General features: G+C 46.4%; 5 protein-coding genes, 1 long non-coding RNA gene and 16 other non-coding genes across 41 annotated transcripts; 2 read left to right on the top strand and 20 right to left on the bottom strand.

The window, feature by feature from the left end:
- Positions 1-571: 571 nt before the first annotated feature.
- On the bottom strand, positions 572-4,745 carry fgb (fibrinogen beta chain). Its single transcript, XM_086016130.1, has 13 exons — positions 4,585-4,745; positions 4,480-4,512; positions 4,251-4,354; positions 4,089-4,191; positions 3,112-3,180; positions 2,704-2,818; positions 2,519-2,625; positions 2,200-2,314; positions 2,017-2,136; positions 1,377-1,499; positions 1,213-1,307; positions 949-1,139; positions 572-851 (listed from the first exon to the last, which is right to left on the bottom strand). The coding sequence occupies exons 1-13, from the start codon at positions 4,681-4,683 to the stop codon at positions 620-622; spliced, it is 1,506 nt and encodes a 501-aa protein (XP_085872256.1). The 5' UTR covers positions 4,684-4,745; the 3' UTR covers positions 572-619.
- LOC147150871 (uncharacterized) lies at positions 2,934-10,617 on the top strand. Of its 2 annotated transcripts, none has more exons than XR_015082512.1 (3): positions 2,934-5,618; positions 5,893-7,844; positions 8,711-10,617. It is a non-coding gene; the product is annotated as an uncharacterized LOC147150871 (long non-coding RNA). The 2 variants fall into 2 exon arrangements; XR_015082511.1 differs by having other exon boundaries at positions 5,877-7,844.
- rnf175 (ring finger protein 175) lies at positions 4,873-8,572 on the bottom strand. 2 transcript variants are annotated; one of them, XM_086016156.1, is made up of 9 exons: positions 8,411-8,572; positions 8,160-8,197; positions 7,897-8,038; positions 7,675-7,829; positions 6,096-6,203; positions 5,909-6,029; positions 5,511-5,644; positions 5,332-5,433; positions 4,873-5,250 (listed from the first exon to the last, which is right to left on the bottom strand). In XM_086016156.1, the coding sequence occupies exons 1-9, from the start codon at positions 8,429-8,431 to the stop codon at positions 5,130-5,132; spliced, it is 942 nt and encodes a 313-aa protein (XP_085872282.1). In that variant the 5' UTR covers positions 8,432-8,572; the 3' UTR covers positions 4,873-5,129. The 2 variants fall into 2 exon arrangements, with proteins under 2 accessions (XP_085872282.1, XP_085872290.1); XM_086016164.1 differs by having other exon boundaries at positions 7,897-8,079; positions 8,411-8,517.
- On the bottom strand, positions 8,644-15,232 carry LOC147150855 (uncharacterized). 16 transcript variants are annotated; one of them, XM_086016250.1, is made up of 14 exons: positions 14,675-15,129; positions 14,419-14,468; positions 14,160-14,198; positions 13,909-13,947; positions 13,657-13,708; positions 13,407-13,444; positions 13,168-13,194; positions 12,917-12,955; positions 12,665-12,716; positions 12,410-12,448; positions 11,915-11,953; positions 11,664-11,702; positions 11,169-11,207; positions 8,644-10,157 (listed from the first exon to the last, which is right to left on the bottom strand). In XM_086016250.1, exons 9-14 carry the CDS (start codon positions 12,710-12,712, stop codon positions 10,020-10,022), a joined length of 342 nt encoding a protein of 113 aa, XP_085872376.1. In that variant the 5' UTR covers positions 12,713-12,716; positions 12,917-12,955; positions 13,168-13,194; positions 13,407-13,444; positions 13,657-13,708; positions 13,909-13,947; positions 14,160-14,198; positions 14,419-14,468; positions 14,675-15,129; the 3' UTR covers positions 8,644-10,019. The 16 variants fall into 16 exon arrangements, 11 of the variants coding, with proteins under 11 accessions (XP_085872376.1, XP_085872385.1, XP_085872392.1 ...); XM_086016259.1 differs by lacking the exon at positions 13,168-13,194; XM_086016266.1 differs by lacking the exons at positions 12,917-12,955; positions 13,168-13,194.
- LOC147150872 (small nucleolar RNA SNORD14) lies at positions 8,808-8,900 on the bottom strand. The gene has a single exon (XR_015085976.1). It is a non-coding gene; the product is annotated as a small nucleolar RNA SNORD14 (small nucleolar RNA).
- On the bottom strand, positions 11,038-11,130 carry LOC147150870 (small nucleolar RNA SNORD14). Its single transcript, XR_015085937.1, has one exon. It is a non-coding gene; the product is annotated as a small nucleolar RNA SNORD14 (small nucleolar RNA).
- LOC147150869 (small nucleolar RNA SNORD14) lies at positions 11,290-11,382 on the bottom strand. The gene has a single exon (XR_015085925.1). It is a non-coding gene; the product is annotated as a small nucleolar RNA SNORD14 (small nucleolar RNA).
- On the bottom strand, positions 11,533-11,625 carry LOC147150868 (small nucleolar RNA SNORD14). The gene has a single exon (XR_015085959.1). It is a non-coding gene; the product is annotated as a small nucleolar RNA SNORD14 (small nucleolar RNA).
- LOC147150867 (small nucleolar RNA SNORD14) lies at positions 11,784-11,876 on the bottom strand. The gene has a single exon (XR_015085968.1). It is a non-coding gene; the product is annotated as a small nucleolar RNA SNORD14 (small nucleolar RNA).
- Positions 12,034-12,126, bottom strand: LOC147150866 (small nucleolar RNA SNORD14). Its single transcript, XR_015085914.1, has one exon. It is a non-coding gene; the product is annotated as a small nucleolar RNA SNORD14 (small nucleolar RNA).
- On the bottom strand, positions 12,279-12,371 carry LOC147150865 (small nucleolar RNA SNORD14). The gene has a single exon (XR_015085903.1). It is a non-coding gene; the product is annotated as a small nucleolar RNA SNORD14 (small nucleolar RNA).
- Positions 12,543-12,635, bottom strand: LOC147150864 (small nucleolar RNA SNORD14). The gene has a single exon (XR_015085892.1). It is a non-coding gene; the product is annotated as a small nucleolar RNA SNORD14 (small nucleolar RNA).
- LOC147150863 (small nucleolar RNA SNORD14) lies at positions 12,786-12,878 on the bottom strand. The gene has a single exon (XR_015085948.1). It is a non-coding gene; the product is annotated as a small nucleolar RNA SNORD14 (small nucleolar RNA).
- LOC147150862 (small nucleolar RNA SNORD14) lies at positions 13,037-13,129 on the bottom strand. The gene has a single exon (XR_015085973.1). It is a non-coding gene; the product is annotated as a small nucleolar RNA SNORD14 (small nucleolar RNA).
- On the bottom strand, positions 13,276-13,368 carry LOC147150861 (small nucleolar RNA SNORD14). The gene has a single exon (XR_015085881.1). It is a non-coding gene; the product is annotated as a small nucleolar RNA SNORD14 (small nucleolar RNA).
- Positions 13,534-13,626, bottom strand: LOC147150860 (small nucleolar RNA SNORD14). Its single transcript, XR_015086007.1, has one exon. It is a non-coding gene; the product is annotated as a small nucleolar RNA SNORD14 (small nucleolar RNA).
- On the bottom strand, positions 13,778-13,870 carry LOC147150859 (small nucleolar RNA SNORD14). Its single transcript, XR_015085996.1, has one exon. It is a non-coding gene; the product is annotated as a small nucleolar RNA SNORD14 (small nucleolar RNA).
- Positions 14,029-14,121, bottom strand: LOC147150858 (small nucleolar RNA SNORD14). Its single transcript, XR_015085985.1, has one exon. It is a non-coding gene; the product is annotated as a small nucleolar RNA SNORD14 (small nucleolar RNA).
- Positions 14,296-14,388, bottom strand: LOC147150857 (small nucleolar RNA SNORD14). The gene has a single exon (XR_015085974.1). It is a non-coding gene; the product is annotated as a small nucleolar RNA SNORD14 (small nucleolar RNA).
- Positions 14,538-14,630, bottom strand: LOC147150856 (small nucleolar RNA SNORD14). The gene has a single exon (XR_015085975.1). It is a non-coding gene; the product is annotated as a small nucleolar RNA SNORD14 (small nucleolar RNA).
- A 19-nt stretch (positions 15,233-15,251) lies between the features above and the next one.
- Positions 15,252-23,642, top strand: trim2b (tripartite motif containing 2b). Its single transcript, XM_086016103.1, has 13 exons — positions 15,252-15,418; positions 16,683-16,889; positions 16,960-17,105; positions 18,678-18,858; positions 18,964-19,223; positions 19,367-19,505; positions 19,580-19,750; positions 19,868-20,167; positions 20,361-20,528; positions 20,746-20,914; positions 20,983-21,053; positions 21,328-21,468; positions 21,582-23,642. Exons 2-13 carry the CDS (start codon positions 16,791-16,793, stop codon positions 21,732-21,734), a joined length of 1,998 nt encoding a protein of 665 aa, XP_085872229.1. The 5' UTR covers positions 15,252-15,418; positions 16,683-16,790; the 3' UTR covers positions 21,735-23,642.
- Positions 23,540-25,969, bottom strand: gltpd2a (glycolipid transfer protein domain containing 2a). Of its 3 annotated transcripts, none has more exons than XM_086016177.1 (6): positions 25,833-25,969; positions 25,616-25,727; positions 25,227-25,515; positions 25,058-25,163; positions 24,143-24,339; positions 23,540-23,907 (listed from the first exon to the last, which is right to left on the bottom strand). In XM_086016177.1, exons 2-6 carry the CDS (start codon positions 25,704-25,706, stop codon positions 23,679-23,681), a joined length of 912 nt encoding a protein of 303 aa, XP_085872303.1. In that variant the 5' UTR covers positions 25,707-25,727; positions 25,833-25,969; the 3' UTR covers positions 23,540-23,678. The 3 variants fall into 3 exon arrangements, with proteins under 3 accessions (XP_085872303.1, XP_085872311.1, XP_085872321.1); XM_086016185.1 differs by lacking the exon at positions 25,833-25,969 and having other exon boundaries at positions 25,227-25,387; positions 25,454-25,515; positions 25,616-25,774; XM_086016195.1 differs by lacking the exon at positions 25,833-25,969 and having other exon boundaries at positions 25,227-25,372; positions 25,454-25,515; positions 25,616-25,774.
- Positions 25,970-26,022: the final 53 nt, after the last annotated feature.

The following is a 26,022-nucleotide window of genomic DNA, read 5'->3' as shown; positions in this document are numbered from 1 at the left end:
AAAGTGCCGCCGGGATGTAACAGAGGTCACCTGGGGCCACTGGAATGCCGCGGCCCATCTTGGTGTCAAACTTTTAAGTCAAGTCAATGGGTAAAAACATTTCTGTCCCCAAAGACCGGAAATGCGTCATGAAATCAGACAACAGAGATGAACCAAACGACGTTACTCGTCCTTGACTAAATACTAAATAGTGTGTGCATTATTATATAACTGAGTGCTAGTGCTCATCTGAAAAATAGATTTACATATTTTGGAATATTTAATGTCATTTTTTTTTTGGTCTGCAAGGAAATAAATGTGGTGGGCAGCCTCTAGCGCCCTCTGTTGACCAGCTGCCATTGCCAAAAGCTCAATATCCACATTTTTGGAGAAGTAATGTTTTTTCCGCGCTCTGATAATGTTAGCAGTCCAAATGTGAAATAAAGCTGAATGAATTATGATTGAGCCCATAAACACTTTGATTGTGTGTTGTCAAACAGCAACCAGGAAGTATGTCATCATTGCAAGTTTAATGAGCAGCAAGATATCAACAAGATATCACATATATCATATAAGATCACGACACAAGATATCAAGTAAGTGTGACCTTTATTAAAAGTGTCTTTATTGTTGTTGTTGGTTATCGGGAGGCGAAGAAGGGGCGTATCTTCATGCTGATGGCCTTGAGCGAGTACCAGCTGCCCTTCCAGTTCATCCACACGATGCCGTCGTCTGTGCCGTGCTTGGCCATCTGTTTGTTGTAGGCTCCGCTCATGTAGTAGCGGCCGTTGGGATTGGCCGAGTGGCAGCGGTTGTACCACCAGCCGCCGCCGTCCTCTCTGGCGCACTGCTTGGACGGGTCGCCGGGGTTCCTGGAGTCAAGCGGAAGAGGGTGAGTTTGACGGGAAGCGTTTTCGCTGACGTAGGGGCAGGCGCCGCAAAATCTGCAACGTTTGCGGCCGCACCCACCAGTTGTCGTTGTCTCTGTCGTAGGTGCTGAACTTTGCGCTGTGGTGTTTGGTCATCGTGCGGTTTATCCCAAACAGCTCCAGAGCGCCGTCCAGGAGACAGTTGCCAGCGTTGCCCGTGTAATCGCTCACCGCCAGGATGTAGTTGGACGACTCGGACTGCATGGTGAAGTGGCGGTACATGGCGTGGACCTGAACGCAAAGCGACACAAGGCTTACTGCCAAGTCCATTTGTGTTTGCGACGAGGCCGAGCCCCACGCTCACCTTAGCGCCCGTCCAGTCCTGCATCTCAATGAGAAGCTCCGTCGGGCCCATCTTGGTCAGCTGACTGATCTGCTCGTTGCCCAGCCAGTATTCACCTGTCATGTGACAGGAAGTCAGATTGGTCCAGGCAATGAGGGGGAAAAAAAAAAACCCCAAAAACTGACCTGGGGTCTCGCAGTGACCCTTGCCCACATCCAGGGCGATGTTCCCAAAACCGCGTCTGTACTCGTCCCAGCGGCGGCCGAAGTCCACGCTGCCGTCCAGTCGGTTCTGGATGAGGAGCCATCCTGGTGGGCAACATTCATGTGAGACGATGCTCCTCACGAGCCCCACCCTCCGTTAGAATAGCTTGCGATTGCTCTTTATAGTTAGGTTCCATTTCGTTTTGACTTTTGTTCGTCCAATTTCGTCAGTTTTAATTAGGTTTTAGAGCAGGATTCTCAATTTTATTTTTTTTTTTCAAAAAGGCTCCATTTTAGTTTAGGTTTTTTATTTTTATTTTTTAAATTAATATACGGAGTATTTGGTGAGTGCAAGATGATAAAAAGGTGTAGTGTAAGAAAGTAAACTGCAATTCTCAAATGACAGTTTGACCTTCCTTCCTGTGTACGAACAAACAGCAAAACCGAAATGAACCCGGAAAGCTCATTTGTCAAAGACCAAACAAAAGACATTTTCACTACAATTAGTCTTATAAACATAAAATGGAGTTTCAGTTAGTTTTTGTTTTTATTTCATTAACAAAAATGTTTCTTCACTTTTCGTTTTGTTTTCATTAACTATAATCACCTTGCCCCTACCTACCTCCATTTTGTGAGCTTTGGTCACAGAAGACTTTGTACGGGGCCGCAAAGGGGTCCGGTTGGATCAGGTACATCTGCGAGTCTTTCCCGCCGCGCCGGTAGATGTCTTCGCACTCCTTACCTGGAAGAACAGAAAGGCGTTTGATCTTTTCTTTTGACATGACTGGCCTGCCATTTTTCTCACCGGTCACCACGGGGATGGGACATTTGGTCTGGCACGGCTCCTTGCAGCCCTCCCTCTGCGCCTGGATGGCCTTCTCCAGCTTGTCGATCTTCAGGCGGATCTTGTCCACCACGCCCTGCATGGGTGTGACAATAACACCCCCTGGTGGTCAAGTCTTGTCACTGCCGATGACTAACTAACTCAGCGCTGCCAACCAGCCAAGATGGGATGTTACAATATTGGGAGGCGTCATTGCGTAAATACGGTAGCCGAAGGGTAAATTGCTAATTATAGCAAGCAAAGTATTAATTGCAATCAACGCATGTGCTGTGCCGCCCACCTGCAGGACTCGAATGGTGGAGGGAAAGACGGTGTCGACGGTCTCCTTGACGAAGGCGTGCTGTTCCTCCACCTGGCTGGTGAACTGATTGACCACCCGCCCGTTGTCTGTAGGGGGCAGGAAGTGCGTGAATTGGACGCGAGGAGCGCAGGAGGTAAGAAGACTTTGCGGGCGAGAGGCGTCACCTCCGATGATTCGCTGGCGCTCGGTCAGCGAGGAGGACATGTCGCTGGCGAAGTTGTAGACCTCGTTGGACGAGCGTGACAGCTCGTCCACCAGAGGCGCCAAATCGTTGATGCTCTGGAACAAACAGGAAGCGCCCGATTGGCCGAGGGGCTGTTTGGAGGCTCCGCCCACTAAAAAGTTTGCAATAGAACAGTAATTCCCAGCCAGTTGTGCCATGGCCTTCGGACCAATTTCACTTGGTTGGTCCGAAGGTAATTATTTTCTTAGATTAGATGGTAGAAGGTCAAATTAACCTATGTGTTTTTTTTTTTTTGTTTGATACTTTTTGTTGGGTGGTCTGCTGTAAGACTTTTTCTTTCTGTTCGCCTTGGCACAATTAAGGTTGGCTAACCGTGGCGTAGGCTTACCGTCGCGACGCTCTTCTCCTGCTTGAGCAGCGCAATCTTCAGCTCGCAGCCGGTCGGACACAACACACCCTGGCGAGGACGGGAAAGCAGAGAAATGAATTGGGGAAAGTATTTTTTTGTTTTTAAGTTTGACCAAGAAAAGCTTGCGTATACGGATTTTACCATGCGTTGTCATTTAGAGCTATGACGTTTCAGAAAATAATTCCAACTGTTGCTGAACCTAACCCTTAATTCATAAATATTAGTCAATATATAACTATATTCCATACACTATTATTATTATGATGATGAAAACCTGATGTGCTAGAGAAAAAACAAGGGCAGATTCAGAATCAGCGCAAAAAATGAATCTAAACAAGTTTACTTGCTTTTTTTGATTAATACATTTTGTGAGCATTTTTTAACCAGTGCAATTGCCATTTTTTTTCTTCATATTGCGATTGAACATGCAATTATTTTTTAAGTATAGCAAGTGGTAAGTATATGTACTTTTTTTTTAAACAAACAAGCAAAAAATTAATTTGTATTACTATAAACAATATCAGATGTATTATACATACATGTTTTGGTCTTCTAGGTTTGGTTTACATTAAAATGAAGGCAACTAGGAAAGACCTCAGCTCGAGTTGTTTACTTGCATTCTTTGAAGCATTCACTGTGACAACGTCACAAAATTCGACCAAACAATTGTGGCATAAACATAAATCAGTAACTCATAAATCAAATTACAACAATAATGCAATCAAATACGTTTTTTTTAATCACTTTGACGTTTCACGAAACCATGATATGGAAACGTGGACTGCACTTCTTAAGCACCGGACTTATCTAGACACTATATTAATAAAAAAATAAAATCAGGCATACTTATTAAAATAAATAAATAAATAAATAAAACACGAGTCTACAGAAACGAAGCAAAGGTTGGTGGTTTGTTTTGAAAATTAGATTTTTGTGGCCGAAAAATGTAACCGTACCAATTCCACGGCGCCGTAGGAACATCCGCCCGCCTCGGGGTGCACCTTCTTCTCCTCGTCCACTTCACGTCCTCTGGACGGGCTGGTGGGGCGTCCTTGATACCTGGACAGAGGCCACGTCGGCATCACAGCTCAAACGCGTGTGCGTGCAAAAGGACCCACCTGCTGCCACCACTAATGGGGGGCGGCATATAGCGGTTGGGATTGTAGACGTCCCGCCCCGGAGTGAGCTGGCGGTGGCCGCGGACGTCGGGCACCGACTGGTCCTGTGAACACAAAGACGCTTGGTGGATGTGAAAAGTGAAGAGCCCGACGGAGGGCGCGGCGGATGAGCGGTTGGCGGCCAGCGACGACCAAACGGCCGCGTGGCGAGACGAAGAGCGCGACGCACCGTGGCGTTGCTCTTCGGCGACGAACTTGCGTCCTGCGGGCAAAGCGCGAGTGTCAGCGGCGACTTTGAACAGAGGCCACGTTAAAAGAGGCCGGCCGGGCTCACCGTGTCGTACTCGTCGTAGTCCAGGTTGGACTGCGGGGCCACCCCACTCGCGCAAAGGAACAGCAGCAGCAGCGGCGGCAACGTGCGCGTCGTCTTCATCTCGGCTTTGCTCTTGTGCCCCGCGGCTCTCAAAGGCGCTTTTTATGCTCGCCCGCTCCACCCCTTGCGCCCATTGGCCCGTCTTTCTGACGGTACACGTCAGCACACAGCAAACATGACCAGGACTGACGGGAAAAGTTGGTCGGTGTCAGGAACCTTGATGGATGTTTGAGTCCAAAAGGTCATCAGCATGTTGAAGTTGCGTTTATTGGATTTGATTTTTTTTTTTTTTCCCCCTTCCAAAAAAAACATTCACTTCAGTGACACACAAAACATTACAACCTCCAAAAGAGACGTAAGGTCAACTTAGAGTCAATGTCCAAAAAACGCATCAAGTGAAAGAACGCTTAAGTGTTCAGGAAGCAAAAACACATCCCGAAATGTAGTCCACAAACTGGGGATGTTGCTCGAAGTCACTTTGTTCGGGAGTGGCGCCCCTCAGGGTTCTATTCCAGCCCCAGTGAAAAGTTAATCCCGTGGACGATGCCGATGATGATGGGTTGCCAGGCAACGAGGTACCGGAGCCAGTCCAGCAGCTGTCCGTAGAGGACGTGCGTCTTTTCCCAGCTGGATGCGGGACCACGTTGAGGACTGACAAGCACGCGCGTACACACACACACACACGCACAGAATTGGACAGAAGGATACGGGTTGTTCATCATTATCTTCAAGTCCACCTTCTCGTTGCAGTAAGGACACGTCTGCTTCTTCCCCACAATGCACCAACCACGGATGCAGAACTCGTGGAATCTAAAAGGCCAGGTGACCGGTTAAGGCGCCAACAGGAAGCGGCTGTCGTCAAGCTGCCTTGGAGGCGGCGAGGATACATGTGACCGCAGGACAGCTGGTACGTGTCTTCGATGACGCCCTCCTCGTCCACGTCCACCAGGATCTTCTGAGCGCACACGGCGCAGATGTGCTCGCTCAAAGTGCGGGTAGGAATGCCGCCGCCGCTGTAGTACTGGACACACACACACATACACAGATTTTTAATGTAAATATAAACAGAAAATAAAGCCCAAACTATGATCCTAAATCACTTTAATGCACATCACTTCCAACTCCTCTTAGAACAGTGATTCTCACTAGTGGTACGTGGGCTCCCACTAGTGGTATGTGAAAGAATCACTGAATTAAATGTTCAACCTGTGCATAACGTTGCAGTGACTTCAACATTTATTTTTTTCATTCAGTTCATTATACTTGTAGATTTGATGCACGTTACCCCGATAGTGGACGCCATAAAGTCGGAGCAGATCTCAGCAAAGTCCCGGCCCAACACGCCGTAGTAAAGCCCGTAGAACAACATGACCACGCCCACGTCCATGGAGTCCTCCGCCTTGATCCTGCACGTCCGCGCAAACGTCATGTTGCGGTCGCGCGAGCGTCACATGTGCGCCACGTCGACTCACCTGAAGAAGACGTTGAAGCCAAACATGGTGAACATGATGGCCATGTAGCCCAGAAGGCCCACGGCGTAGCTCAGTTTGTAGATCAACAGGAACCACTTGTACACCATCCTGACGAGAGAAGAAGGTTAACGCACAATTTTGGCTACAAAGTGCCATGGATGGAAATCTGAGGGTTGTGTTCAGCTGATAACTTTCTTTCTCTTTTTTTTTTTTTTTTTTTTTTGCCACGGCCAGGGGCGATTTTAGGTTCAGAGCTTTTGGGGTGCTGAGAGTGTCTGGCTGGTTCCAATTTTTTTTTTTTTTTTTCCATTTCACTTCAAGTGATTTAGGATCATTCAACACTGTTCAGGAGTGTCACTTTTCCATTTGTGAACAGCACATTACACTTTGTGGTTAGCAGAAACACCATTACTACGCCGTGCCCAGTTTTTATTCATTTATTTCTGATAGACTACACACACAGAAGAAGAAGCATGGAACTTATTAGACAACGATGCATTCCATTCATCACTTTATAATTCAACCCTACACTTTACGGATTAAGCTGTGTCGCCTGACCTTGAGGGTTGCAAAGCTGTCAATAACTTTTTGGTCAAACACTTGTTTTTCAATTGCCATCAGAGCCAGTGAAAGTCCACAAGTCAGTCCATTTTCTTACCTGGCTCTTCCTGTTCTTGCACAATCTCCTCTCCCTTTTCTTTAGCTCTCTCCCTTTCCACTAACAACCACATACAAACATCTTTCAGTTATTAAAAATATTCATTCAGTTATTTAAATGAGTAATAAATTATAAAATAATAAATAATCTACCTCTGTGTTATCAAACACAAGCTGTTTTATTACCAAGAAGATAAAAATTCAGTATCATAAAAATCAGTATCAATTCATAACTTTTTTTTATAGATAATCCATCAATAATGTGATGATAATGTGGTCAACTGATGAGGAGAAAATACATACGCACGCACAAGATAGTTTTTTTACGCTTGCTTGTTTCTCTCTACTGCGCGTACAATACGCTGATTCGGGCTTGCGATTCAGGCGTTATAATTGTGCCACAATTCTTAACCAATCAAGAGTCGGACAGTAAGGCTAATTCTGATTGGCTGTTTACTATCTAACCGTAGCTAAGAAGTGGGGAGAAACTATAAGAAAAAAACCTGCTTGTGTCTCAAGGGACAATAACGTTAAACCAAACAAAGATACTTAGAAATATATATTTTTGAATTATTACCACAACAATATACCACACCCTTCCATCGACTGTTTGTGTTTGAGGCTTCCCGGACGTCGTACTTTCTGCTGTAAGGTTAGGTGCGGGATGTTAGCGTAATGAGATATAAAACAGAAATAATGGACAGAATTTAAAAAGGGCCGTTTTGTTTTTTTACTGCCAATCGACTGTGCCCACTCCAGTCCAGTAGGTGGCGGAAATGCACCTAAAAGCAGGATGCCAGCTGCCAATCAAAACTAACAGAAGAAGAAGAGGAGCATTTCCCCCTTTGGATTGACTAGGCCAAACCAGACGTAAGGGCTTTTTGGCCCACAGCAACTTGAGACTCCGCCGTCCACCGCCTACCTTGGCGTCCTGCAGGAGAGCGGCTTGCGCGTGGCTCTGAAGATGACGTAGCTGGTGATGACGGAGAAGACACCCCACATGGACAGGAATCTCCACCAGTAGAGCTTGATTGTGAAGTAAAGAGGAACCATCCACATCTGGACCAGCGTGACCAGCTGAGGACACCAAATGTGAGACTTTCTGAAGCATCTCACACGCACGCACACACACACACACACTTACGTTGTAGGAGCGGTGATGGCGCTGCTTCCACTGGACCAGAACGATCTGTGCCACCACCAGAGTGGCGACCAGGATCAGAACCATCTCGGCGTGCATGGCCTCGTGACCCTGGTGTTTGACGTGCAGACGTTCGTGTTGCATTCTGCAGCCACGGTCGGCCAAAAATGAGTCCACGCTTTAGCACTTTTTTTTGCATAGAAAGATGTAGTTTGAACCGATGCGTTTTAAATACGAATTAGGAACAGCTGGATCGGTTCACTCACCTCCAGCTTTCTCTGTGAGTCATTTTCAGCAGGTCATCCTAAAGGCAGGAGCGGAGATTGGATGTGTGGAAGGAAGGCTAACTTTTTTTTTTTTAAAACAGACGACTTAATTTTGGAGCGTTGTGCCACGTCGAAACAGCAGCACGTTTTTTTTCCCACACACGTGCTAGAGGTTAGCGACGAGGACGACTGTGAATCATTTGAAAGCCAATTTAAAAATAAAAGCTTATGGTTGTTGCGAATTAACCTACCTGAGTTTGGCCACCCGCCATCCTAGCAGAATTCGAGAAACCGCTGCCGGTTAGCCAAGCAGGCTAACAGCAGCTGCTAGCTTCACCGGCTAACAGCTGTAAGCATAACTTCCGATTGTACGGTAGGACAGGAGGGTCAAAACACATTGGCATGTCACTACTCCTACAATTAACACGTTAATTTCACCCAATTTATCGTCAAAGGGTGTTTTGAGCGTAAGTAAAAACGCAAGTCAATGTTTCAAGTCCTTTTTATTCAATTGAAACAGAATTAAAAATCAAACAATTTGGTTCTTCCAGATGTCGCCAACTTGAAAGTCAATCTGTGGGAAGGAACAAGACTAGCATCAGCACTCTGCCCCATGACCATAACTGACACGTGACCCATGCAGCAATGTCGCTCAGACATCCAAGGAAGTATAAAGCCGTCTTTGGTGGCATGACCTCTGGTGGAAACTACGAATGGCAGGAAAAGTCAGCATCACAGCAACAAAGACGTTCAAGTACCGTATTTTCTGGACTATAAATTGCCTTTTTTCCCATAGTTTGACCGGGGTGCGACTTATACTCTGGAGTGACTTTTGTGTGAAATTAACACATTATCTGTATATGATTTCACACGTTATTTTCACACCAAACCGCAAGAGGGCGCTCTAGGCCTGTGTAAGTAATTTCAAAAACAACTGAGAAGGGTTTAACAAAAATGGCACCGAAAAGAAAATCATATTGTGCAGATTACAAGCTGCAAGTAGTAAAATATGCAGCCGAAAACGGCAATCGAGCAGCAGAAAGAAAGTTTGGAGTTAGCGAGAAACTTGTAAGGGACTGGCGAAAGGCGGAAGTTACTCTTACTGCAATGAAGAAAACAAAGAAAGCCAATCGCGGTCTAAAAGCTAGGTGGCCACAGATAGAGGAACGAGTTCATAAATGGGTGCTTGAACAACGTGCTGCCGGGAGAGGCTTGTCAACAGTGCAGTTGCATCTCCAAGCCCAAGTATTTGCCAAGGAGATGAATATAAATGACTTTGCAGGAGGACCTTCTTGGTGTTATCGCTTCATGCAACGCAATCGCCTCTCTATGAGAGCAAGGACAACTATGTCGCAAAAACTGCCAGCAGACTTCCAACTCAAGGCTGACAGTTTCCGTGCGATCATTGAGAAGCAACTAAGTGAGCACAATGTGAAACCGGATCATATTATTAACATGGACGAGGTCCACCTCACGTTTCACATTCCCCTGGGCCGAAGTGTTGCAGACAAAGGGCAAAAGAGTGTGAATATAGTAACAGGTCATGAGAAATATCACTTCATAGTGGTGCTGGCATGTTGTGGAGATGGATCAAAATTGCCACCAATGGTCATTTTCAAACGAAAAACTATGCCAAAAATCCAATCCCCATCAGTTACAGTCGCCGTGAATGAGAAAGGGTGGATGGATCAAGATATGATGAACTTGTGGCTTACAAAGTGCTACACTAAGCGTCCGGATGGCTTCTTTAGAGCACACAAAGCTCTGCTTGTGATGGATAGCATGCGCGCGCACATCACGCCACAGGTCAAAGAGAAATTAAAAAACGTCAACTCCATACCTGCCATCATCCCAGGAGGCTTAACCAATATACTCCAGCCACTTGAGATTTCTGTGAATAGGAGCTTTAAGGCAGCCTTGCGTAACTTGTGGGGCCAGTGGATGATGGATGGAGAGCACAGCTTCACGGCAACTGGGAGAATGCGCCGTCCAACTTTCCTGGAAGTCATTGGATGGATCGACAAAGCATGGGCTTCTGTGACAACCGAAGCCATTCTGTCAGGATTCAGAAAGGCTGGAATAATCGGGAATGCAACTGACGACGAGTCTGACGGAAGTGACGTGGAAGAGGAAGCACCGCAACTTCTTCCTCCGGATTTAGCGGAGTTGATGAAAAGTGACACAGAGGATGAAGATTTCATTGGATTTTAGTTATATTTGGAGTGACATGGATGGTTTTGTTAAACTTGTTAGCATGTTATTCATGCTGTAGTTATTGGAATAAATCTTAAATGTCATTTTAACATACCACGCACATTTTTAGTTGCGCCATGTAACGTAAGCATACCATTTAGCCTGTTGTTGCCTCTATTCTATTTTTATTTGTTCATCAGTTAAATTTTAAATGACGTGTCTGTTCTTGGTGTTTGATTCATCAAATAAACGTCTTCATTCCCCATTTCTATGACCGTTTTGGTGAGTTTACAGTTATCTTACCTGTTATAAATTCTTCATTAGTGCTTCGTTTATACAGGCATTGGTTTACTGTTGAAATTGTGTGTTTTACACCAGGCTTGTTTTCGGGCAGCTAATGGGTCATTTCTTTACGTTGATTTATGTCGGGCATGTTGTTGGACAGCTAAAAGGGGTCCTAATGAGAGACATTTCGAGTCAGTTAGCCCTTAGCCGGTAGATGCCGGTAAAAGTCGTCATCACAGCGACGCAAATGTTCAAATGGTCCCAAAAAATATTTACATACCCAAGTGGCTCCCAAAATGGCCTCCACGGGAAGTCCACCCTGAAAATGAAACCAAGAAAATTTGTTCAAATGTCAACTAACTTGACAAAAACATATTTAAAATTTAAAAAATATTGTGGGTCGCTCAGACATCCAAGGAAGTATTTAGCCGTCTTTGGTCATGTGACCTCTGGTGGAAACTACGAATGGCAGGAAAAGTCGTCATCACAGCGACGCAAATGTTCAAATGGTCCCAAAAAATATTTACATACCCAAGTGGCTCCCAAAATGGCATCCACGGGAAGTCCACCCTGAAAATGAAACAAAGAAAATTTGTTTAAATGTCAACTAACTTGACAAAAACATATTTAAAATTAAAAAAAATATTGTGGGTCGCTCAGACATCCAAGGAAGTATTTAGCCGTCTTTGGTCATGTGACCTCTGGTGGAAACTACGAATGGCAGGAAAAGTCGTCATCACAGCGACAAAGACATTAATTACTTTTTGCACTTACCTGACTGTCTCTTGATTGCTTGCTTATAAAATGTCCATCAGTGGACATTCACCTGGAATAGAAAATGGAGGATGTCAGTTTTCAATGTTAACAACCAAGACAAGAAGCCACGTTTCAAAGTTCGCTCAGACATCCAAGGAAGTATTTAGCCGTCTTTGGTCGCATGACCTCTGGTGGAAACTACGAATGGCAGGAAAAGTCGTCATCACAGCGATGCAAATGTTCAAATGGTCATAAAAAATATTTACATACCCAAGTGGCTCCCAAAATGGCCTCCACTGGAAGTCCACCCTGAAAATGAAACAAAGAAAATTTGTTTAAATGTCAACTAATTTGACAAAAACATATTTAAAATTAAAAAAATATTGTGGGTCGCTCAGACATCCAAGGAAGTTTTTAGCCGTCTTTGGCCATGTGACCTCTGGTGGAAACTACGAATGGCAGGAAAAGTCGTCATCACAGCGACGCAAATGTTCAAATGGTCACAAAAAATATTTACATACCCAAGTGGCTCCCAAAATGGCCTCCACGGGAAGTCCACCCTGAAAATGAAACAAAGAAAATTTGTTTAAATGTCAACTAACTTGACAAAAACATATTTAAAATTAAAAATTATTGTGGGTCGCTCAGACATCCAAGGAAGTATTTAGCCGTCTTTGGTCATGTGACCTCTGGTGGAAACTACGAATGGCAGGAAAAGTCGTCATCACAGCGACAAAGACGTTAATTACGTTTTGCACTTACCTGACTGTCTCTTGATTGCTTGCTTACAAAATATCTCCATCAGTGGACATTCACCTGGAATAGAAAATGGAGGATGTCAGTTTTCAATGTTAACAACCAAGACAAGAAGCCACGTTTCGAAGTTCGCTCAGACATCCAAGGAAGTATTTAGCCGTCTTTGGTCATGTGACCTCTGGTGGAAACTACGAATGGCAGGAAAAGTCGTCATCACAGCGACGCAAATGTTCGAATGGTCACAAAAAATATTTACATACCCAAGTGGCTCCCAAAATGGCCTCCACGGGACGTCCACCCTGAAAATGAAACAAAGAAAATTTGTTTAAATGTCAACCAACTTGACAAAAAAATATTTTAATTATTTTATTTATTTTTTTTTTTAAATGTGGGTCGCTCAGACATCCAAGGAAGTATTTAGCCGTCTTTGGTCATGTGACCTCTGGTGGAAACTACGAATGGCAGGAAAAGTCGTCATCACAGCGACAAAGACGTTAATTACGTTTTGTACTTACCTGACTGTCTCTTGATTGCTTGCTTACAAAATGTCCATCAGTGGACATTCACCTAAAATAGAAAATGGAGGATGGCAGTTTTAAATGTTAACAACCAAGACAAGAAGCTACGTTTCGAAGTTCGCTCAGACATCCAAGGAAGTATTTAGCCGTCTTTGGTCGCATGACCTCTGGTGGAAACTACGAATGGCAGGAAAAGTCGTCATCACAGCGACGCAAATGTTCAAATGGTCACAAAAAATATTTACATACCTAAGTGGCTTCCAAAATGGCCTCCACGGGAAGTCCACCCTGAAAATGAAACAAAGAAAATTCGTTTAAATGTCAACTAACTTGACAAAAACATATTTAAAATTAAAAAAATATTGTGGGTCGCTCAGACATCCAAGGAAGTATTTAGCCGTCTTTGGTCATGTGACCTCCGGTGGAAACTACGAATGGCAGGAAAAGTCGTCATCACAGCGACGCAAATGTTCAAATGGTCACAAAAAATATTTACATACCTAAGTGGCCTCCACGGGAAGTCCACCCTGAAAATGAAACAAAAAAAATTCGTTTAAATGTCAACTAACTTGACAAAAACATATTTAAAATTAAAAAAATATTGTGGGTCGCTCAGACATCCAAGGAAGTATTTAGCCGTCTTTGGTCATGTGACCTCTGGTGGAAACTACGAATGGCAGGAAAAGTCGTCATCACAGCGACGCAAATGTTCGAATGGTCACAAAAAATATTTACATACCCAAGTGGCTCCCAAAATGGCCTCCACGGGACGCCACCCTGAAAATGAAACAAAGAAAATTTGTTTAAATGTCAACCAACTTGACAAAAAAATATTTTAATTTTTTTTTTTTTTTTTTAAATGTGGGTCGCTCAGACATCCAAGGAAGTATTTAGCCGTCTTTGGTCATGTGACCTCTGGTGGAAACTACGAATGGCAGGAAAAGTCGTCATCACAGCGACAAAAGACGTTAATTACTTTTTGTACTTACCTGACTGTCTCTTGATTGCTTGCTTACAAAATGTCCATCAGTGGACATTCACCTGGAATAGAAAATGGAGGATGTCAGTTTTCAATGTTAACAACCAAGACAAGAAGCCACGTTTCAAAGTTCGCTCAGACATCCAAGGAAGTATTTAGCCGTCTTTGGTCATGTGACCTCTGGTGGAAACTACGAATGGCAGGAAAAGTCGTCATCACAGCGACGCAAATGTTCAAATGGTCACAAAAAATATTTACATACCTAAGTGGCTTCCAAAATGGCCTCCACGGGAAGTCCACCCTGAAAATGAAACAAAGAAAATTAGTTTAAATGTCAACTAACTTGACAAAAACATATTTAAAATTAAAAAAATATTGTGGGTCGCTCAGACATCCAAGGAAGTATTTAGCCGTCTTTGGTCATGTGACCTCTGGTGGAAACTACGAATGGCAGGAAAAGTCGTCATCACAGCGACGCAAATGTTCAAATGGTCACAAAAAATATTTACATACCCAAGTGGCTCCCAAAATGGCCTCCACGGGAAGTCCACCCTGAAAATGAAACAAAGAAAATTAGTTTAAATGTCAACCAACTTGACAAAAAAAAAAAATATATATATATATATATTTTTTTTTTTGTTAATGTGGGTCGCTCAGACATCCAAGGAAGTATTTAGCCGTCTTTGGTCATGTGACCTCTGGTGGAAACTACGAATGGCAGGAAAAGTCGTCATCACAGCGACAAAAGACGTTAATTACTTTTTGTACTTACCTGTCTCTTGATTGCTTGCTTACAAAATATCTCCATCAGCGGACATTCACCTGGAATAGAAAATGGAGGATGTCAGTTTTCAATGTTAACAACCAAGACAAGAAGCCACGTTTCGAAGTTCGCTCAGACATCCAAGGAAGTATTAAGCCGTCTTTGGTCGCATGACCTCTGGTGGAAACTACGAATGGCAGGAAAAGTCGTCATCACAGCGAGTGGGTGAAGAAATCAGAAAAGTATAAAACATGATGTTTCGAACCTGTTGTAGTTTCCAGATTGGATGAGTGCAAGCCCTGCAATCACAAAGAATCGCGAGGTTCAAACGGGCACTGTCACCACGTGTTGACATAGCAAACCAACGTTGAAATAATCGAGTTAATCTCGTTCAACTTTTTCCAAAAGCACACAGTCGGTTTGGGGGAAAAAAAGTTTCGAAGTAAGTAGTCCACACTGTGGCGCGTGCTACTGACGTTGTAGTTAAGCAACGGAGGTCGCTCGAAACGAGATTACGGTGAAAACACCATCGGCAAGCATCGGTGTACTAAAATATACCTACACGCAGACTACCGGAACAATAAGATGCCCCGTGCTTTTCTGGTGAAGTACAGCAAAATATTAGATGATAAAACGTGCACATTAAATTATAGTTACCGCCATCTTCAAGATCGCCTTGCACCTAGGCAAACAGGAGCCGATCTATGCCGAATGCTTCCGATCCTCTGTATATGTAACCTCTTGTACATCATCGCCACCTAGTGTCTGGAGCGGAAATAACGGAGGACGGGTCCATTCCCTAAACTTGTCCCCGATTGGTGGACGTAACATTGAAGCCGATTGGATGCCCCTCCCCCCCGCCCCTGTCTGCTTCTGCTGCTGCTGGTGTTGCCATGATGATGATGATGGTGGCATCCCCCCCGCACACACACACAGAGGCAGAAAAGGATGGCTTGAGGCTGGAAAACACACATGCTGCTCGGCCGTGCGTCCTCCGCACTGGAATCTGGTGAGTTTCTACCCTCCCGCTTGTTACATGACCCCACGCAGTGATGAGATGCTGGGTGAAGGAGTGAAGATGGAGGGATGATGATGGAGGGAAGAGACAGTAGCATCTGTAGCTTGTCCCTGTGCGACATCCGGCCTGCGTGTGCGCATGAAGTTAGCATCCAGAGCGCTAATATGACAGCAGCTATGCCACTGGGATGACATGATTATTGTGACATCGCTAAATGCAAATGATACTGAATGTCATTTTCCAATACTAGAGAAAGGATGATACCGTACGGTAAACGCCCACCACGAGCAGGTGGTAGGGGAGGGACCGAGCCCCTCCGCAAATAGCGATATTTGTATAATTACCTTTATCAACTGTTTAAAACAGTAAATGTACCACTAACTGTGATACCAAAAGTCAATAAATCAGCGGTTGACTGAACAGCGGTGCCTTGAGCTACGGTACGCATAGATACGTTTCTCTGAGCAATTGTTTGGCCGAGTTTTTTGCTTTGACTTGAGAACAAAAATTTGAGATAAGAGCATTGTATGGTTACAATAAAAAAAAGAGACTTCGGGCTGTTAATCCCCCTCCAAGTTGAAGAAAATGACATGTTGTGTACTGTTTATTACTTTAGGAGACTTCACAAGCTTAATGCTAACAAAGAATGCAAAATGCATTAGATGAGCTAACAAATCTAGCATCATGGTCACTGTGTTGTAATAACCCTTTAAGCAACTGATATTTGAACACAATTAGGGCAGTGACGTGTAGACTTACAATATAACAGTACTCATTGGCATTTTCTTTATCCTCTGCGAAGATCAATTAATATTACTGCCACTTACTGAGTTACAGACAGTAGTTGCGAACGTTTCTTTGTGTCATGACTGCATTGTACTGCTCCTCGGAAGGGCTGAATGTCATTCCCATTAATTTTTTATGAGGAAAGCGGATTTAAGATACAAGTCATTTGAGTTAGGAGTGGGGTCACGGAACAAATTGAATTTGTATGTCAAGGTGCCATTGCAAATGCACATGTGTGCTACAGGAGACATACAGTATGTGCGTAAATGTAGCATTTTAGGATCAAAGGCTTCACTTTTGGTGTCCATGGCAACCACAGCATCACCCTCACTGAAGACACGAGTGTGACCTACTTAACTGTTCTCGCGGGGGGGCGTTTTCGTCAAAACCGTCCTCTTTTCCTTCTGGTCCGCAGGATGCCGAGTGAAGTGAGCGCAACATCATCCGTTTGTGTGTTTGATTTTTCGAGGCTTTGTTGGCTTATGCCTTGGCTCGGCTCTGACAGCCTCATGGACTGAGGGCGCTGCGGACAGCATCGCAGCGGAGACGTCCCTCGACCATTTCGCCACCCCGGCCGATGGCGGCGCATCAACACTCTCCAGACAGCAGCAGTGAGGAGTGCACCGTGCTCGAGGCTCCGCCCACTAAGGACACCTGCCCGCAACATGGCGGCAAGGTGAGGCGGCCTCGTGGCCACGTGATGCGTACGCGCGCTGTGACCATCCTTGACGCCGTGTCATCCGCAGGTGTCCGACTACTGTTGGGCGTGCACGCGCGCGCTGTGCGGCGAGTGCGTATCTGAGCACAGCGAGCACCCCATGGTGCCTTTAGGCGAGGCCTTGGAGCAGCAGCGGCGCACCTTGGAGGCGGGAATGAGGGCGGCTCATGACAGGTGAAAGGAGATTGGCATTTGAGTCAGGTTGAGTTCAGTTGCCAGTTGTCGGACTTGGTTGGCTAAAACCTACCAAGAATTTGACTTAGAATTCATGAGACTTGGCTTAGACAAGCCAAACCTTCCCTTAAAGCGGAAGTCAACCCAAACATGTTTTTTTTTCATGTATATGTTCCCAGCAGGCCCACCAGTTGAAACACGACATTCTGACTAATTTTGTGTTTGTGGAATATAAGTTAAGCAGCAAAATGCACTTGTTTTTAGCCATCTCTGGGGGCGGACATTTTGTCTTCTGTCGACTGAAAATGACATCACAACTGCTCACAACGTCCAATCACGTCTCAGATTCAGAAAGCAGGTCAGCCGTGATTGGTCGATTTAAAAATGGCTTGACTAAGTATGGCCGGAAGTGGGTTTTAGTCCGGCCCACTAATCGGCACTCATGCGTTTGGCGTGGTCGCGAGGCGGCCAAATTTAATCTCTGCCTACTCAGTGAAAGGCTTCTTTTTCGGCTTCTTTCTACTCCCGCATCAGCGCCAGCGACAACTGCCGCATTGATTCACGTGACGGACGCATTGTGCTGTTGGCGACAGGTCTGCAACACATGCCACGCACCCATCAGGAATTGTTGCTGCTCTGATCGGTCCATTATGTCACGTGTTGCGATGACATACAGTTTCCTACACGGAGAGGAGAGAGAGAGAGGATGCAGCACGCAGCTCGTTGCTGCTGCAAAGCAAACTAGTTTGGCAATAAAATTAAATGCATCGTCTAGTCATCTCGGTCCCTTTACGGTTGTAGCAGGCACGATATGCATTGTTGTCGCTGTCTTTTTGAAGCGACGCCCCCCGACTTGGAACTTAACTGTTTTAAAACAACTTGTGTCCGGGAGTATATTAAGCTGCGCGCAGAACTCAAGGATGCCGCCGGCACATCAAGGTGGAGTTCATGCACTTCTTCTGCCGTCTTTCCTACTTACGGAAATACTCTGTAGCAAACCTGCTGCGTATAGTGGTTTGCTGGTATGCTTTTATTTTGAAGGCCGTGAACGAAGGGAAGTTTGGTAAATAAGTAAATAACTTGTTGAATGCGACTTCTGGCCATCTGTTGGACCCAAATAATTATACAATACGACAAAACCCAACCCGGGGCTCGCAATGGAAGTAAGCACGCTGTTGGGCAAGTAGTAAAGTACTAGTGGCGCATTTTGAAGAGTGTCCACAGCGGGTTCGAATAGTAAATTAGCCAGCTAATGATCCTTAAAAAGCTTCTGCCGTTAGCATCTCTCCCGCGGCGGAGTCAATCACGGACCCTTTTTTTGGGGGGGCGGAACGGGGCGGGGGGTGCTAATTTTTATGAATAAGGCTGGGAGGTCGCGGCCGGAAGGGTACCCAGGTCAAGGGTGGAGACTTGCGGCCGGACCGGCAAAAAAGGGTCAAGTGCCCAGCTCTGGTGACTTGACTTGACAAGTCAAAATGACTCGAGACTTACTAGTGTGACTTGATCCCAACTCTGTGGCATGGACACTTTGAAAGGATTCCCGGAATCACCAGACGGCGTTGTGCTTTCCAGATTGCCGCAGATTTCGGCTGCCGCCGTGGTGGTGCGAGAGATGGTCCAGCAGCTGACCAATCAGAGGGCGGCCATCGAGGAGGACATCCTGTCCAGCTTCGAGGACCTTCACAAGCAGCTAGATGTGAGGAAGAGCGTTCTTCTCATGGAGCTGGAGGTCACATTTGGCCTCAAGCACAAGGTGATTGAAGCCAAACCAAAGCATTTGGGGTAACCACGTATTGAAGTGCTTCTGAAACTCGGGGGTCCGCGAGCCGTAACTTACGTTGTCCTGCGTTGAGCCCAGGTGCTCCAATCTCAGCTAGAGAGCCTCCTGCAGGGTGAGGACGCCGTGTCGTCTGCCTGCACCCGTGCAGAGGAAGCCTTGGCAACGGAGGCGTGTGCTGGTGGCTTGGAAGTGGAGCTGGACCTCAAGGGGAAGCTGGAGGAGCTGGCCAGGCGAGGTCTGTCCTGCCAGCCGGAGGAGAACGACCAGCTGGACCTGGTCCTGGAAACGGACGGACTGCGCAAGTGGATCCACAACTTGGGCACCATCGTGACCACCAGGTGAGAGGCTTCCAACTCAGAGATTCCAGCGAAAACTTTACAGAAAAGTCCAGAGGGGAAAGTGTTCGTCTTTCAGGAGGAGTGAGGCTCAATCCGAAACCGCTCACCTGTCCGATTTTGATCCACATCTTCCTCTTCCTCAGTGCCGTGGCGAGCCAGAGCGAGGCCATGGGCGCCGGCCTGGAACAGTGCATCGTGGGACTCCCTTCTTCTGTCACCATAGTAACCAGAGACAAATCGGGAGGGGCTTGCAAGGGCGGAAACGCCATCTTGTCAGCTGAGGTTGTGCACATGGCCGCCAAAGCAAGATTTGGGCGAGGATTGCTGACCTCGTCTTCGTCCTTTTCTTCCCGCAGGTGTTCACGCCCGACGGCAGCATCGTGGACGGCGAGATCGTGGACCACAAGAACGGAACGTACGAGTTTGTCTACGTGCTGCCCAAAGAGGGCGACTTTTCGCTGGCGCTGCGTCTGTACGACCAACACATTAAAGGAAGCCCCTTCAAGCTAAACGTCGGAACGTCACAGGTGGGCGAAAAACACACCAAAGGCTCAGTGCCTGTGTAGTCAAAGCCGTGTGCAGACACACACGACTGAGAGCACTTTCACTCTTGGGTGTCAAATATTTGTCGAATCCTAATCCAGGTGTCACCTTCCACCACCACGCCCTCCAACTCTGCGGCCATGGCCACGCCATCCACGGGCTCCTCGGAGGGCGCCAAGAGGCGGGGCAAGTCCCCCGGCCAGAAGAAGAAGGGCTCCAAGAGGGCCAGCAGCGCCCTGGGAACGCCGCGCCGCAAAACCCAGAACCCAATCGAGGACGACCTCATCTTTCGGATCGGAACCAAGGGGCGGAACAAAGGAGAGTTCACCAACCTTCAAGGGGTCGCCGCAGCTGCTAGCGGGAACATCCTGATCGCTGACAGCAACAATCAGTGTGTGCAGGTGACACCACACTTGTTTGGTCGAATTTTTTTATTTCTATTTTTGCTGTAGCCAGCCCAGTAAGGACCGCGACTCAAAATGTACTATCTATATTGTAACCTTGACCTTGAAAAAGTCATCGCAATTGCATTATAGGGCGGGGTGGATTGCAATTACACTCGATTATTTCTCAAAATCGCTTGCGGTGTTTCAGGTGTTCTCAAGCCAGGGAGAATTCAAGAGTCGATTTGGAGTGCGCGGACGGTCGCCGGGGCAACTGCAGCGGCCCACGGGCGTGGCGGTGCACGCCAGCGGCGACATCATCATCGCCGACTACGACAATAAGTGGGTCAGCATCTTTTCCAGCGATGGCAAGTTCAAGGTGGGTGTCGATCTCGCGCGTTTATGGAAATTCACATTACATCGATATCCTAGTAAGACACAATCGTTCTTCCGCGCCGAATTGTCTCACGTGTGAGGACAAAGAGTGCACTAGTTGGATATGACGGATATGGAATAAATGCTCAAACCACTTTCCATACGCGTTGGGCTTGCTAATGGCCTCATGCTAAGGTTGTCACGCTAACACGGGTGGACAGGCCAAGCTTGGCTCGGGCAGGCTGATGGGACCCAAAGGCGTGTCGGTGGACCACGAGGGCCACGTGATTGTGGTGGACAACAAAGCGTGCACGGTCTTCATCTTCCAGCTGAGCGGAAAGCTCGTCACCAAGTTCGGGAGCCGCGGGAACGGCGACAAGCAGTTTGCAGGTAAGGCGCGCCGGCCGCATCACAAGAGCGTCTCGGTGACTTGACCTTTGTGTGTTTGTGTCCCCAAGGTCCGCACTTCGCCGCCGTCAACAACAACAATGAGATCATCGTGACCGACTTCCACAACCACTCTGTCAAGGTAGAGGTCTCCGCCTACTCTAAGATCTAAGACTTCTTTTTTTCTGGAGCTATGCTCTGTCATAGACATTGTCTTAAGATTCAGGACTTGTTTCCTGGAGTCTCAGAGAGAACTAGTTTCTCCTTGAGACCCCCATAGCCTGAGTACGTGACATCGGCTTGAAAGAGGTTTGCTAATAAAGCTTTGTGATATTTAGATGGTTGCCTAAGAATGAGTTATTTACACCTACAATTGCGGAGACCGTGCACCTGAACTAACATTTGTTTCCTGTCAGGTGTTCACGCCGGAAGGAGAGCTGCTCCTCAAGTTCGGCTCCAACGGCGAAGGCAACGGACAGTTCAACGCCCCCACCGGCGTGGCTGTGGACACCAACGGGAATATCATCGTGGCCGACTGGGGCAACAGTCGGATACAGGTGCGTTGTCACTTGTTAAAAAAATAAAAAATAAAAAATAGAAAATAGAAAATCCAGGCCTCTCTGCAGTCAAACTAAAACGTCCTCACGGTCTTTCTGTTCAATCTGTGCAGGTGTTTGATGGCAGCGGTTCTTTCCTATCCTACATCAACACGTCGGCCGACCCCCTGTATGGACCGCAGGGATTGGCCCTGACCCAGGACGGACACGTGGTGGTGGCCGACTCAGGAAACCACTGCTTTAAAGTTTACCGCTATCTGCAGTGATGGCAAGACAGAGGAAGAACAGGTGGCCGCTGCCATTTTCATTCCCATGAGGTCAAAATTCGTTTAACATCCTTGGATGGACAGCCAAGATGGCGAATGTGAGCCATGTCCTCTGATCGATTTGATGTCATTGCGTGATCGTTCAATTTGGGTATGTATCCCACCTCCCAGCCAGTTAAGTGCTAACTAGCATGGGTGGCTAAAGGGCAACGCTAGCAGTCCGCAGTGTTGTGACTCGCAGTGGCCCCCCTCCCTCACAGGGACAACACGGTGACCAATCAGCCCTTTAAAGCGACCATTTAAAATTCGACACGTTCGCATTATCAAAAGAACGAATCCGCGTGCGCGCGCACCAGCAGCGACATCCAAATCAAAGACTGTGTGGGCGGAGTCGGCGAATGACGTAATTAGCAAATTCATGAATTCATTTCATGGCATTCTTACTTTTGATTGTGTTCCATTGTGTGCATTGACATTCTTAAGTGCCAAAGCGTTATGTTCATCTCTTATTAAGATTGACTGACCTGCACTACTGGCAAAAAGTTGGCTTTTTGAGCTTTTTCGCTGGTATTTTAGGATGAACCTAAAATGCACAGTTATACTGTAAAAACCCGTAAAATGATGGCTTAAAAATACGCAATACCGCAAGACAGTGATAATTAGAACAATGAACCGTGACCGAGACGGGGGTCACTGAAACAGAGACAGAGAAACTGCAAGAGAAAGGCAAAGAAGAATTTTGGGGGGTTGATTGATGAATCAAACACCTGTTATTAATGTTGACAGCAAGTTGTGCAAAGTTCATAAGCCGGTGCTATGTATTTTCTTTGAGAAGCGTAATTCGTGTCTGGCAAGCTTTATAGTCCATTTTAGGTTCAGTTATTATGAAATAGCAGCCGAAAGCCCAACATCCATAACTCTTTGTGAGTAGCACATTTTCTTCGATATTCAGTAATCAGTGGTCAACATGTGACGCTAACTGGTGTATTCGAAGCTAACACGCCAGCACACATCGCAAGCCCAGTGCTTATGCCTGTTTTTAACTATTTCCCCACCAAGATTGTCATTAGCATAATTAATTAGCATGTTCCCTCATGGTGGCTAATGTTCTACGTTTAGTAGTAGCAGCACTAACAAGGCTGGCATCATGGGTTTATTAGCCTGTGGGCCAACTCAGCTAACAATATTAGCATGTTCGTTGCTTGGCTTACACTTTTTTTTTTTTTTTTTTCTTTTTTAATCAGCATGCTCAAATGGCGTAGCTAATGCTACCGCATCTCGTTTCTACATTGCACACGGGGTCATATTTTATTGTTTAGTTTTTGTGGTACACATGATGCATTAATCCCCTGGTATTCGTGAATATGTAATGAGTAGCATAATTGATGCACCCGCCCCCGCTGCCCCAATGTTTATAGTTGCTTATATTAATAGTTTAAACCTTAAATGCACCACAAACTATGATGTTAAAATAATTTCAAATTCATCTTACAGCATTACCTTTAAAAATAAATATCTTAAAGATGATTTGATCTCAATATAGCTAAAATTATCGACGAACACCCACTAATTTAGATCCGTCAACATACAAAGTTGATAAACAGTCGAAAAATGTCATAGGTGACTTTCTGAATGGTGAACTGTGAATATGCAGGGGATTACTGTAAATTGGTTGCATCATTGCATCATATTTCCATAAATAACTTTTACAAGTGAACCAGCCTTGTCGACCAAAGATTGATGGGGAAAAAGTTAACAAACCAGCTTATGCTATCAATGCTAACAGTCAAACCAAGGCCAACGAGGGATGTTGATGTGTTTTTGATTGTTAATCAGTTGTACACGTGAATGTTTCCTGTCTGCATGTCCATTCAGTAATCAATAAATGACTTTCTTCATCCATTCGAAGCTGCACTTTGTCCCTTTGGAAGACCGGGGGTATCTTCAGGGCAGGTCCAGCATGGCGTGCTGCTCCAGGATGCGCTGGGTGGCACCGTGGACCCTCTGTAGAGCATCGATGATGACGCGCAGGACGGGCTCCGCCTCGCGCTGATTCTGGGCGCACACCAGTTGCAGGAAGTACTCCCGGTCCGGGAGGGCGAGGAAGACCAGCTCTGCGGCTTGCCGGAGTACCCACGAGTGGTGAGGGGCCAGCGCCACCTGGTAGGCGTCCCTTTGGGGCACAGGTGGCAAAAGAGCTCACGCTTTTAAGCAGACGTACAGATGCCTGTGTCAAAAAAAAAGACTGGTAAAAGTAGTACTGAAACCACTCTTTTACTTAACTAAAAAACAAGACTCCTAATTACTCAAGTGCAGATACGTAAAAAATCCTAGTACACTAATGAAGATGGGAACACAGGCGATGACATCACCCGCCAGCACTTGTGCAAAAAGAGGTGTAACCATACCTGCTGAGCTCGCCGGGTGTGTAGAGGCGTCCGTGCTTGTCGGGTGCTTGCGTCAGGCCGTCCAGCGTCATGGCGAGCCACAGTAGCGAGCGATGCAAACGCAGAAGTGTCCTGCAGCCCGATTCGGTGCGGCGGGAAAAGTCCACCACGCCTGCTTGTAGCTCCGCCTCCACCATGGAGCGCACTGAGCGGTACGTCTGCGGAGGGAGCACAGGCAGCCCTTCTAGGCCCGACGTACACTTGCCCTGACACCTGAAATTTTTTGTTACATGTCTTTATTGAAGAATACATAAATGGGTGAAGCCCCTAATACTACCCTTCACAAACCGTTTAGGCAGCTAAATGGTTAAGATCGTACTGCTGTCGTGTGCAACTTATTTAGACAGCAAACCGGTTAAGCCCCCACACGTGACCATTTAGACAGCCCCTAAAGCTGCCCTCTGCATCCTAACAGGTGTCAAATGGGTTCAGTTCCTAACGCAACCATGTGTAAGCCGTTTTGACAGAGCCGCAAATTCTATACTATGCAACCGGCACGCAAACAGGCACCCTAGCACAACTATATGCAACCCGTTTAAGCAGCACACTGCTTAGGCTCCTAATGCGACAGTCTGCAACCTGTTAAGAAATCAAATGGGTCAAGCCCCTAACATGACCCTCTGCAACCCGTTTGGGCAACAAATGGGTTCAGTACCTAGGATGACCCTCAACAACCCATTCAGGCAGCAAACTGGCAAAGCCCCTAGTGCTGCCGTGCGCATTTCATTTTGATAGCAAACTGGTCAAGCCCTGACTATACTTGAGCCAAATGAGTTGCGGACGCTTGGCAACTAATGAAAACTTGTTGCAGAACCACACACACTGTGCATTTGCTCAGTGTGCCGCTTGAGGTCGCACATCCTCAGCCCCTCTCACCCCTCCCTTCGGCCCATCTTTGCCAGCCAGCTGTCGGATCAGGTCCATCTTCTCGTTGACCTTTTGGGAGAAGAACGAGACCACGGGACCGAGAGACTCCATAAAGCTGTCGACAAGAAGAGAGAGAGGTCAGACTCCCATCCCATCGTGGTGTGTGATCGGAGCGTACGTGATCAGCTGATCCCAGCTCTGCAGGTATGGCTCCAGCAGGACATCGTCGGCAACGGAGATGCTGGACATCAAAAAGCGCAGCAGACGTGACGCCTGAAACGACTGGCCGGGGCACTCCTTGATGAGGGGCGGGGCTCCGTCAGGCTGCACCAATGGAGGCTGAGAGGAAAGGACTTCACACCAGGAAAAAAAAAAAATCCAAACAAAACATAGGTTTATTTTTACCGTTTTTCTCTGTGGCCGGCAAGGGAAGTGTTCAGGGCCACAGTCTCCATTGCCACCCTGAGCTGTGGAGTGTGGGGAGAGCATTACAAGCGCCTAACGTCAACGGGGAGTGGCAGGTGGGTGGACGAGCCACAGTAAAAGCTCGCCAGTGAAGTGACTTACGGAGCCACATAGAGCTGAGGAAGACAACCAGTGCCAACATGGCCGACAACAGCAGGCAGCGAAGCAGCGCCGTTCGTCCGAGTGTGACCATGGCGATCACTCACACAAAAAGCTTCAAAACACACACACATTGATCATATTGTGCACACTGTGACAGGCACACACCCATCACTGGATGAACTTTAAACTTGACCTTTGCTCTCTGGTGTTTGTTTACCTTTGCCACACACAAACTCACGGAGGTGAAAAGTTGTCAGAAGTCGTCAGAAAAATGAATTTCAAATATAGTCCATAACTTTCTACTTCAGTACAGTAACGCAGTACTGTACTGTATTTGTACTAAAAAAAGTCCAGGTACTGTTCATCTTTTTTATTGGATTAAAATGTAATTGTAGCTCTGAACACCA

Source organism: Filicampus tigris, chromosome 2, assembly GCF_054856515.1.
Source record: "Filicampus tigris isolate MCC_2025a chromosome 2, RoL_Ftig_1.0, whole genome shotgun sequence".
Classification (NCBI taxonomy): Eukaryota; Metazoa; Chordata; class Actinopteri; order Syngnathiformes; family Syngnathidae; genus Filicampus; species Filicampus tigris.
Note: the sequence above shows the minus strand (reverse complement) of the source record. Positions and strands in the feature narration are given on the sequence as shown.

Coding starts and splice junctions, on each gene's coding strand:
- fgb (XM_086016130.1), bottom strand. CDS start 4,683: ATGAAGACGACGCGCACGTTGCCGCCGCTGCTGCTGCTGTTCCTTTGC. Junction 4,192..4,250: donor CCCATTAGTGGTGGCAGCAG/GTGGGTCCTTTT, acceptor GCCTCTGTCCAG/GTATCAAGGACGCCCCACCA. Junction 1,308..1,376: donor GGGTCACTGCGAGACCCCAG/GTCAGTTTTTGG, acceptor GTCACATGACAG/GTGAATACTGGCTGGGCAAC.
- rnf175 (XM_086016156.1), bottom strand. CDS start 8,431: ATGGCGGGTGGCCAAACTCAG. Junction 7,830..7,896: donor GCCATCACCGCTCCTACAAC/GTAAGTGTGTGT, acceptor TGGTGTCCTCAG/CTGGTCACGCTGGTCCAGAT. Junction 5,645..5,908: donor TTATGGCGTCCACTATCGGG/GTAACGTGCATC, acceptor GTGTGTGTCCAG/TACTACAGCGGCGGCGGCAT.
- LOC147150855 (XM_086016229.1), bottom strand. CDS start 15,052: ATGTGCACGTTTTATCATCTAATATTTTGCTGTACTTCACCAGAAAAG. Junction 14,469..14,674: donor CAATCTGGAAACTACAACAG/GTTCGAAACATC, acceptor TTTCTATTCCAG/GTGAATGTCCGCTGATGGAG. Junction 14,199..14,418: donor AGCAAGCAATCAAGAGACAG/GTAAGTACAAAA, acceptor TTTCATTTTCAG/GGTGGACTTCCCGTGGAGGC.
- trim2b (XM_086016103.1), top strand. CDS start 16,791: ATGGCGGCGCATCAACACTCTCCAGACAGCAGCAGTGAGGAGTGCACC. Junction 20,915..20,982: donor CGGCGACAAGCAGTTTGCAG/GTAAGGCGCGCC, acceptor TGTGTCCCCAAG/GTCCGCACTTCGCCGCCGTC. Junction 21,469..21,581: donor GGGGCAACAGTCGGATACAG/GTGCGTTGTCAC, acceptor CAATCTGTGCAG/GTGTTTGATGGCAGCGGTTC.
- gltpd2a (XM_086016177.1), bottom strand. CDS start 25,706: ATGGTCACACTCGGACGAACGGCGCTGCTTCGCTGCCTGCTGTTGTCG. Junction 24,340..25,057: donor AAGATGGGCCGAAGGGAGGG/GTGAGAGGGGCT, acceptor CTCCCTCCGCAG/ACGTACCGCTCAGTGCGCTC. Junction 23,908..24,142: donor ACACCCGGCGAGCTCAGCAG/GTATGGTTACAC, acceptor TGTGCCCCAAAG/GGACGCCTACCAGGTGGCGC.